Source organism: Pantherophis guttatus, chromosome 7, assembly GCF_059756535.1.
Source record: "Pantherophis guttatus breed Tessera chromosome 7, ASM5975653v1, whole genome shotgun sequence".
In the NCBI taxonomy this organism is placed as follows: Eukaryota; Metazoa; Chordata; class Lepidosauria; order Squamata; family Colubridae; genus Pantherophis; species Pantherophis guttatus.
In genome coordinates, this window is record NC_142069.1 from 49,982,995 (window position 1) to 49,997,405 (window position 14,411).

The window sequence follows — 14,411 nt, forward strand, 5'->3', positions numbered from 1 at the left end:
ATCCTGGACAACTGCTTATATATCTTTGATACCAAAGGAACAAGTTGGTCCTAAAAAACCAGAGAACTACAGACCAATATCTCTTTTGAACACAGACTATAAAATTTATGCGAAGGTATTAGCCAACAGGTTGATGCCAGTAATCCAAAAGGTGATTCATGAGGACCAAGCGGGATTTATTGAGGGCAGATACATGAAGGACAATGTAAGGCAAGTAATAGACTTATTGGAATATCTTGATAAGAATAAACAGATTTCTGCAGTGCTGGTCTTTTTGGATGCGGAGAAGGCCTTTGATAGAGTGGATTGGAATTTTCTACTAAAGACTTTAAAAAAGATGGGCTTTGGGGACCAATTTACACAGGCGATCTCAGCAATTTATCAAGAGCAAAAAGCACAGATTATTATTAATGGAAGTTTGACGACAGAGTTTAAAATTGAAAAAGGAACAAGACAGGGATGTCCGTTGTCCCCACTTTTATTTATCTTAACATTGGAAGTCTTGCTAAATACAATACGGGACTCAAAAATTTTGAAAGGTATAATGATAAGGCAAGAGGATTATAGAATAAAGGCATTTGCAGATGATCTGGTGGTTACCCTATCACAACCAATGGAATCAACAATCCTGATGAATGACATTATACAAGATTATGGTAGAGTTTCAGGTTTTAGACTGAATTCAAAAAAGACTAAAATGATAGTCAAAAATATGACACAAGATCGTAAACATGAGCTTGAAAGGAGGGCAGGTTTTGAAATTGTACCTAAGGTAAAATATCTTGGAGTTCAGGTTGCAGAATCAAATATGAAATTGTTTCAAAATAACTATGAGGTGTTGTGGCGAGAGGTTCAGAAAGATATGGAGACTTGGAAAAAGCTGCAACTGTCTTTACTTGGAAGAATAGCAGCAGTTAAGATGAACATGTTGCCAAGATTTCTGTTTTTGTTTCAAATGATTCCGGTGCTTAAAAGTGATAAACAACTGAAAGTTTGGCAAACTGGACTTAATAAGTTCGTCTGGAACGAGAAAAAGCCGAGAGTGAAATTGAAAATTATGCAAGATGTTCCAGAAAGAGGAGGCCTTAAACTTCCAAACCTACAGTTATATTATGATGCAGCAGCTTTAACTTTAACAAGTGATTGGTTTGGGGGTAAAAAGGCTGGAATATTGAATGCAGAAAGTTTTGATCTTGAATTTGGATGGCATGCTTACCTATTTTATGATGACAAAGTTGATAAAGTATTTAAAAGTCATATACTTAGAGACTCTTTGATGAGAGTTTGGAAGAAGCACCGACTCAAATGGGATTATAAAATACCGCTATGGCTGGATCTTGGTCATACCTTGTGGAATACAAATATAATGTCACTCGGGGGGTTTTTATACAAAGAGGTTCTTTTTACAGATGCGGGCAGATGGCAGCTGAAGACATTGCAGACACTGTTGGATGAAGGGATTAATTTAACCTGGTTACAATATAATCAATTACAATTGAGATGGAAAGAGGACCAAAAAACTGGTATTATGTTGCATGAGGAAGAATTGGTTAGACATATAAGAGAGAAAGGTCCAATGCATATTAAAAGGCTTTATAATGTTTTGCTAGAAAGGGATTCAGAAACGGAATTAGTTAAAGATTGCATGATTAAGTGGGCACAAAATTTTGAAGAACCAGTGATGTTGGAAACATGGGAAAAAATTTGGGTTCAGAATGTTAAATTTACACAGTCGCAGAATCTGAGGGAAAATTTTTATAAAATGTTTTATAGATGGCATTTAGATCCTAAAAAATTGTCGTGTATGTACCCTAATGTTCAGCCAAAATGTTGGAGATGTGATTGTTTAGATGCTACATATTATCATGTTTGGTGGACTTGTAGGAAAGTTAAGGCTTTTTGGATAAAAATATGGTGGGTCATGCAGAATGTTTTGAAGAAAAAAATTCAATTTTCTCCACAATTGTTTTTATTGGGCATAGTTAAGGGTTTTACACGGGATGAAACAAAATTAATATTGTATATGTTAACAGCAGCAAGATTGTTGATAGGTAAATATTGGAAGAATGAAGCTTTGCCTACTATCGAGGAATGGACTTCGAAGATGGCCAGTTTTGCAGAGATGGCGAAGATTTCAGCATATTTAAAAGATTGTTCACAAGAGACTTATGAATGGGAATGGAAAAGGTGGATAGAATATGTTCAGAACAAATACCAAATTAGAAAGTATCAAATAGCTTTTATTTGAAAACAATGTATTAGAAATATTTTAATATAAAGAGACAAAGAGGGAAAATTATATAGGGGGAGGGATGGGTTCAGGTATATATATCAGTGTTATTAGTTATGAGTACATAATAGGGAAGTCTGGGGGGGGAGGGTTAGGGAGGGTTAGGGAGGACGGGAAGTTTGGGGAGGGAGGTGGGGGGGTGAAAAAAGGGGTGAAAATGTAATTGTAAAACTTTTGCAATAAAAAAAAAAAAGAAAATATGATTTTTTTGGATTAACATTGCATTTAAAATGTAAAATCGAAGTCAATTCAAAAGTTACAGAAAAGAATTTGATGCAATATAGAAATTAGAATTTAGATAAATATTGAAAGGCATAAATATGGGATAAGGGCACCACTGTGTATATTTTTCAAGAAGTGTTCCCTGGTGCATCTTACGTTACATTGTATGAATACAGAACAGTACACACAGATACATGTTTAGTTGAGTGAGACAGTTTCCTCATTTGTAATAAATATTATTGTAGGAAGCCCTCCCCCCCCAGAATAACATATTTCAAAGAATAAGAAAAGAAATATAATATAATATAATATTTCCCGTAAAATCTCCTTAACAGAAGCAGAAAGCAGTCCCAATGTTTCCTCCACTAAACCAACTTGCAGGCAAAGCTTAAGGAAACTACGTTGTACATTGTAAAACCGGATTTGGCTAAAGCATCTCCAAATAGATGGCAGAATAGACCAAGAGTGGAAACTGACAAGATTAGGCTGACAGGACTAGATCTTGGCTCTTCTGATCCTTGCCTGGGCGGTCTTCTGTTGAAACACCAAACAAAAACCAGGTTTAGGCAATCAATGTTTAATCTGCAACAACCAGGCATCAGGAAGAATCAAGTACGAGGGTACAAAGTCAGCGCTGAATGTTGAGTTTCGTCAGCCCTTTTTGAAAGCAGCGCGCTGACCGTGCCCACGCCCCACCCACATGCATTCTTCTTTCCCAGCTGATCCTTGTTCCGGAGCAGCAGTAGCCCGCAGTTTGCTCCGCTGTCGGACTTCCGCGTTCAGGTGTTGCAGATGAGTATCTGTCCACATGCGAACCTGACCCGCAGCCTAAGCACAACTTATAGTGACCACCATCACCAGAAGTAACCGAACCCGTCACCACTGCTAACCCAAGTGTTTGGTAAGCGTCCCCCTCTTTCTTTATGTGGATTCGCTGGACGCCATTGGATACCTCTCCCTCCGGCAAATATGTCGTGCTGATGTCGGGCTTGACACTAGATCAGGGAGACAAATAACTAGGACTTGCACTTATGCCTGTTTTTCACACTTATGACCATTGCAGCATCCCCTTGGCCACGTGATTAAAATTCAGATGCTTGGCAATTGATTCCTATTTATGATGGTTGCAGTGTCTCAGGGTTATGTGATCCCCTTTTGTTACCTTCTTACAAGCATAGTCAACAGGGAACCCAGATTCACTTAACAGTGTTGTTCCTAACATAACCACTGGAGGGATTCGCTTAACAATGGTTGCAAGAAAAGTTGTAAAATGGAGCAAAGCTCACTTTTTCCCATTACCTTTAGGGCCGGTCACGACCTTGCAGATCATAATAGAAATCTCGCAACACAATTAAATAATAAATGACAAACAGACCCAGACATCTCAATTACAAAGCTCCCAAAATATATAAAAACTCTTCTACTGATCAGACCAGTTTTCCAGCTGCCCCCAGAAATGCTTGCTGTTGTCATTGCTGTCTCTGGGCCAATAAACCTCCTTTCCAATTGCAGCCTGCTTCAGAGTTTTTATTGGTCTGTGTTTCTCTCCTGGCTTGAAATAAGATACGGATCAGATTTAACTTCCAACATCATTTACATGCAAGATGTTTTGCAACCTTTTGTTTTTAATACTGTATAGGATTTAGTATGTTTTCAGGTGCACAAGAATTGTGCTGCATTAGGTTTATTTTTATCATGTACATAGGATTGTGAGTGCTATGAGCATTGGGGTAGGTGCAGTGGTGGGTTGCTACTGGTTCACACCAGATCGGGCGAACCGGTAGCGGCGGTGGCAGGAGGCTCCGCCCACCCGCCCTGACGCTTCCATGCATACGCAGAAGCTTCCGTGCATGTGCAGAAGCGTCGCGCGTGCACCCACAAGAAAACTGATAGCGACAGGTTTTGAAACCCACCCCTGGGTAGGCATCAATCACTGTCAATGACAAGTACTTTGGAAGCTGGTTTAAATTGTCAGGGAGGCATCAAGTTACCTACCTATGCTTTAATGAAGTGACTTAAAGTAAGTTGTTTTCAAAAAATACTTCTTGTTGCATAACTTTAACAAACTGAAAGACACCTATCCACACCAAGAAAAAATCAGATTACCAGTTTCTAAAAAAATATATCTAGCTTTGCTTTTAAGAAGAAAAAAATCAAAGGAACATTTGAAATGGTGCAGCATAACTAATTCCTATTTCTTACTGTATTTGGAATCTACATTTTTGTAAGAATTAAGCAAAACAAAACTTTTAAGTTAATTTTTAAAAATTACTTTTTAAATTAGCCTTTGAAAAATATAAACAAAGTAGAATGCATGAAGTATAAAATTGAGGGGAATACTTAAGTGTTGTGTGAAAATGTTAATTGGAAGCTAACATTTGCGTTCAGAGCAAATGACTTCTAAATATTTTTCCATGTTCACACTGTGCTGGATACCTTTGGGAAATTAGTGGCTAAATTGTGACAACTGTAGTATAGTCTGAAGAATTGATGCATAAGTATAGAAAAAATTAGTAGGTGTAGTTGGTGCTTTTACGTGAGGCATACAAAGAAATTTGTGGCTAGAAGAAAAAGATCATTGTACTTCTAGTTTGGTATGCTAAAAATATCAAAGAAGAAATAGTTGGTGGTATTTGGAACCATTCCTATGAAGTTATACAGTAACTATTGGTTTTAAAAAGACAATCAAAGTACCACATGTGAAGTCTCTTGAGAAGCTTTGGTCATTGTAGTCCGTGGTGCCATTGTATGACAAGGTAGGTTAAATATGACATAAAAGAAAGAATAGGTTCTGTGAATATTTATTTTTTATCTTACTTAAGCTACTTATGAACAATGGACAATGAGTAAAAAAAGTACTGTACAAATAGATATGCTCATACCAATTAATATACAACTAACAGATATGGGTTTTTTTAAAAAGAAATGTTGCCAAAAGTGTAATCCATATTAAGTAACATAGCAAAGATAGTGAAAGGTTAATAGCACAGTGTGACATCTAATTATAATCTGAAAAGGGACCATGGACGGTACCATTACAATATATAAAGATAGGACTCAGAATACTTCTTGGGCTGTTAGAGAGTACAGACCTAGAAAGGGTAGCAGTGGACAATATCACAAGTTTGCCTTCTGATAGAGTATTTATGAATTGTTATGATTAAATGATGAATTAAAAAAACAAACAAGAAAACATTTAAATGCATATTTTAAAGTAAGTTATTAAGAAAGTTTGTGGATTATCAAGCTTCATGTGTCAGGTTTTAATAAACAAATACTTGAATCATAATCATATTTGAAATAGTAATTTTTTGGACCGGGGGCATATTTAAAATTTTGAAAAAATTAGTTGGGCCTAATATGGTGGGTCTAAACATCTATCTATGTGTTCATTATAATGCAATTAAAAGTATCAAATGGACAAAATTAATTATCAAACATCACTAGAATTTGAAATCCTCCGCTGAAATCTTGTAAGATATTAGAGAGGAATCCTAATTGTGTATAAAGTTTGGCATTTTTAACAGTTTCTGGCATTTAAATTTTTATTTTAGTGTTCATATCTGGGACTGCAGGTATAATTTACAGTTGTAAAATGGTATCTCAAATTTTTCATAAGTTTTGGATACATTTTCATTCCGTTCTTTAGAATTTCTGAATGGCTTGTTAATGTTTGAGGGAGTCACACTTGAAGTAATCTTGCAGATCTGATTTCTCAAGCATTGGATGAAATTTTTGTTTTAAAAAGAGTTCCTTATGAATGCCAAATTGCAGCTAAGTGGGTCTCTCTCAAATCTGAGTTCCCTTGCCCAGGAATTTACTGTAAATCCTAAAATGCTATTTCTTTCATGTCTTACAAATTTTGTAAATTGCAGTTTTGTTCAAGGGGGCATTTAAATTCCAAGGAGTTAAATACATACAAACAACAAATTAGGTTTTTTTAAATATTCTTTTGATTGTTCCTTTTTCTTCATAGAGTGATCAATGCAGGGAAAAGTACACATAATGAGGACCAAGCAAGTTGCGAAGTGCTTATGGTGAAGAAGAAAATTGGGACAACTAATTCAACACCAAACAGAAATTCCTCTAGTAAGCGGAGATCATCATTGCCCAATGGGGAAGGATTGCAGTTGAAAGAGAATTCAGTAAGTCTCAGTATCTTCTCAGTGATTCAGCAATACAATTGGTTCACCTATAAACATTTTGGTACAAGAACACACACACGCACACACACACACCCCTTGTGTTTTCTTAACAAGTTTATCTTCTTTCCTAAAATGTGAGCAATATTGCTGTGAAACATACTACTAGAGGGCACTGTTACTCTGCAAGTTCAAGCATTTTGTTTTTTAGTCCATACTATAAGTATGGAATGATGAAACTGAATAAAGTAATTATAGCATAATTATTACTATACTAAAAGTATAATAATGCACAATTACATGTTGCTGGAGGTGAGAGTTCCTCCACTCTAAAGCATTTGTTTTATCTGTGTGCTAAAGATCTTCCTGTGTGCTGTATTAACATGTAGCAATACACGTGAGACATTCTAGATGTGGTGTTTAGACGTATTAGTGAACGTTCCTTAAAAGCTTAATGAGTTTTTAAGGAAAAGATTGTGCTGGATTCTTGACAAACCTATATGAATTGGATGTGAGCCAAATGCAATTGCTGATTCAACTTGAACAGATGAGTTGAGCTGATTTGACAGTTTAAGATTAAATCTCCAAATCATATATAGACATATTTATATCTATGCAAAATAAACTGCCCTTGTGGATAAGAACAACTTCAAATGTTTTTCAGAGTTTGTTCACAAAATCTTCTTGTACATGCAGAAAACAAAGTAGATTGTAGAGCTAGATCAAGATGTATGTTATGCTTAGATTCTCCCCATATATTCTCCTCCCTCAAAACTATCTCAATGATTTGGGGAAATGTATGAACCTACTTTTATTCTACTAATGGGAGAGTCACAATGAAATATTTCCTAAAAAATAATTCTTTCCTTAAACAGGAATCAGATAGCATCTCTTTTCATTATTGGTCATTATTTGATGGCCATGCTGGATCTGGAGCAGCTGTGGTAGCCTCCAAGTTGCTGCAGCATCATATTGTAGAGCAATTGCAGGAGATTGTGGACATCCTGAAAAACTCTGCTGTTCCACCCCCAACCTGCCTGGGAGAAGAGCCAGAAAGCATGAATGCCAACAGCAGAACTCTAACCCGGGCAGCCTCATTGAGAGGAAGTGTTGGAGCTCCAGGTTCACCTGGCACTCCACCTACTCGCTTCTTTACAGAAAAGAAGATCTTGCAGGAATGCCTTGTCATGGGAGCTATTGAAACTGCATTCAGGGAAATGGTAAGTATAGTTTGGTACTTCAGGCAATCATTTTGCACTCAAAATGGAGTGTTTCAAATTGAAAAAGTTTCAAAACTCTTTGCACCTTCCTATTCTATTCCATTACTATCCCCAATCTTTATCAACATCTTCATCTATTATATACACTCATGCTGAAGTCTCTGTGGATTGGCACTACTATGGTTAGAACATTTCAGGAAATGGTTCAATAATTTTAAGGTTGAAAACGTCTCTTTTCCTTAAATTTGATATATCTGTTGCCAGTTTCTTTCCCTCCCACCCTTCAAAATCGGGACAAAAATTCATAATAGAATTTTGAGCGGAGTTCCAATGAAGATATATATGGAATGGGATATATATGTTACAGAGAAAAAGGAGGTCAACTCTTTATAGATTTTGTAAAACTCTTCCTCTTTTGTCCATTAATCATCGCATGACTTCCAATAATTAGGACCTGAATTTGTTTTATAATTAGAAGAGTTAACATCAACATAGATTAGATTATTCACCCCCCCCACTGCTGCAGAATATAAACTAAAAATAACTGCATCCAATTAGGATGGAGATACATATTTATGTATGTATGCATGTATGTATATGTGTGCGTGTATATAAATTTATTTTTCTTTTATTTATTAGAATTTGTCAAATTTCACTTGAATCATAATCATTTTTTTCTCATTAGTACCCCATAATGACAGTGAAAACAGAATTTTAGAAATGTCTGTAAATTTATTAAAAAGAAAAAACTGAAATATCACATTGGCATTAGTATTCAGATCCAGTGCAACAACACTTGAAATTTAGCTCTGGTGCCCTCCATTTCTCTTAATACTTTCTGACATATTCCCACATCTTGATTGGGTAAATTAGGTTAGGTAAAGTAAATTGATTGGACATGATTTGGAAAGGCATACACCTCTCTATAGAAGGCCTCACAGCTGACAATGCATACTGTAGCAGAGCAAAAGCCATGAGGTCAAATGAACTTTCAGCAGAGTTCAGACACAGGATTATTGCAAAGTGCAAATGGAGGGAAGGCTACAATATAATTTCTGCTGCACTGAAGGTTCCTAAAAGCACAATGGCCTCCATAATTCTCAAATGGAAAACGTTTGGCACAATCGGGACTTTTCCAAGAGCTGGTCACCCAGTCAAACTGAGCAATCGGGGGCCTTAGTAAGAAAGGTACCAATAATCTGATGGTCACACTGACTGAGTTCCAGAGATCCTGTGTGGAGGTGGGACAGAATTCTAGAAGGACAACAATCACTGCAACCTCCACGGATCTGGGCTTTATTGCAGAGTGGTTTGACGGAAGCCACTCCTCAGTGCAAAACACATGAAAGCCTGCTTGGGGTTTGCAAAAAAGCATCTGAAGGACTCTGAGACCATGAGGAATAAGATTTTCTGGTCCCATGAAACCAAGATTGAACTGTTTGGCTTCAGTTCTAAACGTTATGTCTAGAGGGTAATGGGCACTACTCATCACCTGCCCATCATCATCTCAACAGTGAAGCATGGTGGTGGCAGCAGCATCATGTTGTGGGGTTTTTTTTCAGCAGCACGGACTGGAAGCCTGGTCAGGGTTGAGGGAAAGCTGAATGGAGCAAAGTACAGGGATATGTTCAATGAAAATCTGTTCCACAGTGGTCAGGACCTCAGACTGGCCGAAGGTTCACTTTCCAACATGACAATGATCCTAAGCACACAGCCAAAACAATACAGGAGTGGCCTAGGTACAACTTTGTGAGTGGCCCAGAGTGGCCCAGCCAGAGCCCCCCATTGAACATCTCTGGAGGGACCTGAAAATGTCTGTCCACTGATGGTCACCATCCAACCTAACTAAGCTTGACAGGATTTGCAAGGAAGAATGACAGAAAATCCCCCAATCCAGGTGTGCATAGCATGTTGCATCATACCCAAAAAGACTCGAGACTGTAATTGCTGCCAAAGGTGCTTCAATACCTTTGGTTGACTCAGCCTTCCATCCTTTCTAAGGTAGGTAAAATGAGGACCCAGATTGTGGGGGCAATAAGCTGACTTTGTATAAAATATACAAAAGTATGAAGGCTATTGCTTAACGCATTGTAAGCCGCCCTGAGTCTCCGGAGAAGGGCGGCATATAAATCAAATTAAACAAAAAAACAAAAAAACAAAAAACAAAGTACTGAGTGAACGGTCTGAATACTTATGCCAATATGATATTTCAGTTTTTTCTTTTCAATAAATTTACCAATATTTCTAAATTTCTGTTTTCACTTTGTCAATATGGGGTACTGAGTGTAGATTAATGAGAAAAAATGAATTTCAGCAATTGTAGAATCAGACTGCAGCAGTGGTAAAATTCAGCCGGCTCTATCCTGGATTGCGCGATCTGGTAGCGCTGGTGGTGGGAGGCTCTGCTCACCCGCCCATCCCTTTTTTGACCCTTTGCGCATGCATGGGCTCTGCACATGTGTGGAGGAAGCACATGCTCTCACATTTGCGAACTAGTAGCGAAGGTAAGTGAATACCACCCCTGGACTACAGCATAACAAGATTGACAAAAGTAAAGGGGATCTGAATACTTTCTGAATGCACTATAGATGTCTCTGAAACTTTTGGTCCTTGATATTTTGGCTTCATCAAAAAGTACACAGTTCATACATGAGTCAGGAGGTGGCCTCATTGTGTAGTGTAGCATTTACTGTCATAAAGCTGTAACTGATTAAATGCTATTAAGCCATCTGTGTTGAATAGTGCTGGATCTTATTTTTGAGAAATGCTATTTTCACTGCAACTGTACCCTGTTTTAATCATCTTTAAGAGTACTGTGAGGACCTGCTGAAACACTAATCTTGTATTTCTAGTGTAAGAATATGAAAAGGCTGAATGGGAACCTTTTTACAGGCATTTCATACAAGTTTTTGTACAAGGGGTGTATTTGTAGGAATTGGAAGTAGATGAAGCATGGGCCTGTTTGACATTCAGCTTTTCTGAACACACATACAAATACACACACACACACACACACATACACACACACACACACACACACACACACACACACACACACACAGAGCATGCCCCATTCTTCTCTTTAATCCCATGTGCATAGATGTTGTCTACTCTGCAGTCTTCTGTACCTTGGAATGGACATTTCTGCAGTGGGGAATCCACTCTACTTTGTACATTGCTCCATGTGATTTAAAACTCTGGATTTCTGGATTTCAGATTAATAAAAGACTTTAATCAAAGGTGCTCAACATGTAGGCCTAGGATTTATGAGTCACAAACTTAGTTTGTGTCAAGATGGCTCCCAGAACTCTTGTATTGTCAGATTTTGGAAGCAGAAAAATTAATATAAAAATGGTCTTTTAAAAAGCAATTCCTGTTCTTCATATTGGTAAAGTGAGTTGATTTTCATTTCAGGCTGTTCAGTTTGCTGCAAAACAGAAAGAACAGAAACAACAAGGAAACTGTTAGTATACTCTAACAGTGGATACAGGTAGTCCTCGATTTACAGCCATTCTTTTAGTGACCGTTCAAAGTTACATTGGCACTGAATAAAGACATTTATCATTGTTTTTCACACTTACATCCATTGCAGCATCCCCATGATCAGTGACAAAATTCAGATGCTTGGTAACTGGTTCATATTTATGATGGGAGCAGAGTCCAGGGATCATGTGGAGTCACCTTTGCGACTTTTTGACAAGCAAAGTCAATATGGAAGCCAAATTCATTTTACAGCTATGTTACTAATTTAATAACTGCAGTAATTCACTTAACAACTATGGCATAAAACGGGGCAAAACTCATTGAGCAACTGTCTCATTTAGCAACAGAAATTTTGGGCTCAATTGTGATCGTAAGTTGAGGACTATTGTATTCTGCTTTCTGGCTGTCAGATTTTTGTTTGAAAATAATATATTACTGCATCTACCATTCTTTTCTGTTGTAGTGCTTATTTTTGGAAAAGTCTCTTCCTAAAATGTGGTTGGCCCTAACTCTGATAGCCTTTAGAAAGGCTTTAAAACTGATCTCTTTTACCCCCTGGACATTATACCAAGATCATAATGGTATATTTGTTGTTTTAATTGTAATTTGGGTTTTCTTCTAGTTTTATTGATTACGCCACCTGCAAATATGATCACCAGAGTTGAGGATTCATATAACTCTTCCAAATGAGTCAGTCAATCAGTATAGTCCATTTTACCACCATGCTAAATAGTGCTACTGTATGTTTTAGTTTGTATAATGTTATGTTGAGGGGCAAGAGTTAACAACAGTTTTCTTTATTTCTGCTAGTGAAAAATTGTTGAATCAAAATGTGAACAGTGAAAAGGGGAAGGGAGGGGGAAGTAGATAGACCGGCTAACAGTCAAAACAAAACGTTTTTCTTGTGGGAACCAAGGTTATCCCAACAGTTGGCAGTTGAAGGAGGAGAGGAGTGACCAAGCAGCCTGCCAGCTACTTTCATTGGACAATGTGACTGGTGACATCTGGGGAGGGAAATATTTGCTCTTTTAATTAGAGGGAAAACCGCAGGAACTTTTAGAGTTGTTTTTCACTAGCTGTGTCGATATGATGTATCCAATAAACATGTTCTTTGAGGAATCTACCTGCCTCAGGGTTGTGCTTTTTGCAGATGTGTTACTTGGAACGCTGACATTATTACAGTCCATGCTGTTACTCTGATTACATGGTGTATGTTTGAAATAATTTTTAAATAGTACTTTGCTTTCTTGCTACCTTCCTTAATCAGTTGCTTTTTCTGCTCAAGAGTTAAGCATTCATTAATTTTTATTCTCCTAGTGTGCCAAAGGCAGAAGAAAAAAACCTACTTTTCAATCCAAGCATCACTCAGATTTATTGTACATATTGAAATTACTTTCTAAATTATGATGTAATTTCCCCTCCCCCCTCAGGATTTGCAGATAGAACGTGAGAGAACTGCCTTCAATATATCTGGTGGTTGTACAGCTCTTGTGGTGGTGTATTTACTGGGGAAACTCTATGTGGCAAATGCAGGTGATAGCAGGTAAGCTAAATTTGTCATTTGGCTGGAAAATTGTAAGCAAAGTTTTTTAATATTTACATTTGTGTGTGTTCAACTAAAACATAAAATGTATTTCTATCCTCTTTCATGAATTTCAGTTTTCACAAAAATTAACTAATTCTGAATGAAGTTATGTTCTTTGCCACTTTCTGATGCTAAATCTTTTCTTCTGCCAGTGTCTTAGCTGACTTGAAGTTTCTGGGAGAATCTCTGAAATTTTTCTTCCCCTTCCTTTTAATGCTCTACCATTTCTTCTTGCTGCATCACAAGTTAAACATGTTTCAGTGTTCGTCTTTTTTTTTTTTGTCAGTTGAAGCAAATAGGCTAGCAATCCAGAGTGAATGCATTAATCTGAAGTACTGAAATAACTTGTAATTATTTATTTTTTTTGCCTTGAAAATAAAACTTTGATTCATTTGGCAAATTCATATGTTAAAGTGTCCTTAAAATGGGATCAAGTCCTTGTGTGAAGGCCAGGCCAATTCCCCATCCCCACTTGAACAATACTTCTATACTTCTCTCTCTGTTGTGGTTTGTATACTCTAATTTTTAATGATTTTTTTTTTAAATTCCTTTTTTTAAAGCGCGGATTTTAGCATTGTTTGCACAAGGTTCCATTGCTGTTGTGCAATAGCATTTTTATTAGTTCTGCTAATGTTTCAGTAGTACATTACAACATAAATACAATGCATTAAGCATAATGCATATCAAGTGCATTGGCTGCCAATCTCTAAAACTATTCTGATAATACAGAATTTACAGCAAAATTCTCAGCCAAAGATTTGTATGGATCAATATATAAAATTTACTTTTAACTCCATAATCGTTTCTTTTATAAGAATTTCTTCAGAAGAATATAAGAATAAAACTTCTTTGACTGATTTATTCATCTGAGCCTAACATACTAGACTATTATGAAAATGATTAGACCTTCTATGTCTGTATAAGAAAATTATTTCAGTAACTGCAATGTTAGAGCAATCCAGATGCTAATAGGGAAGTGGCCAGGCATAGCAGCAATAGTCAGTAAATCCAAATAAAACAATTTTTAAAAAAGAAATCCAGCCCAGAACTTCTGTAGGTGTACATATTATGACTGGTACTAGTCATATTAGAAATGTACATATTTACTACATAATTATTTTTAAGCCATTTCTAGAAAATACTAACATTATGTTTAGCTATTTATGCAAACAGTTAATAGATGCACTAGAACTAGTGTATTTAATTGTAGGAGTCAATGGGGAAGAATCATACTTATACAATTTCTTTTCCTTTGTTCCTTTCCTACTGTTGCTGCTTTCTGATCCATTTAATAAATAACTTCTTGCTGAGGATATAGTAAACTCTTGTTTGTTCATTGTATCTGTCCCGTCTCTGCCTATATCACATTCAAAATACTTCTTCAAACATGCATATGTTTCTACCTCACCTATGTGAAATTCCTAATGTCTGGAACCTTTTGATAAAATGAGCACATACTTCCTGTGGTT

General features: G+C 36.7%; 2 protein-coding genes across 5 annotated transcripts in view; one reads left to right on the forward strand and one right to left on the reverse strand.

The window, feature by feature from the left end:
* Nucleotides 1–14,411, forward strand: part of PPM1H (protein phosphatase, Mg2+/Mn2+ dependent 1H) — a 110,153-nt gene that overhangs the window by 51,001 nt on the left and 44,741 nt on the right. Inside the window, exons 2-4 of the mRNA XM_034402785.3 lie at nucleotides 6,489–6,657; nucleotides 7,530–7,874; nucleotides 12,788–12,900. Coding sequence (XP_034258676.2) covers nucleotides 6,489–6,657; nucleotides 7,530–7,874; nucleotides 12,788–12,900 — 627 coding nt within the window. The remainder of the gene's footprint in view (nucleotides 1–6,488; nucleotides 6,658–7,529; nucleotides 7,875–12,787; nucleotides 12,901–14,411) is intronic.
* The window catches only part of MON2 (MON2 regulator of endosome-to-Golgi trafficking), a 175,708-nt gene continuing 172,381 nt past the window's right edge, over nucleotides 11,085–14,411 (reverse strand). For all 4 annotated transcript variants that reach the window (XM_087874128.1, XM_087874126.1, XM_087874127.1 and 1 more), the window contains one exon: nucleotides 11,085–11,301. In XM_087874128.1, the coding sequence (XP_087730254.1) occupies nucleotides 11,215–11,301 (87 nt within the window). In that variant the 3' untranslated portion in view covers nucleotides 11,085–11,214. The remainder of the gene's footprint in view (nucleotides 11,302–14,411) is intronic.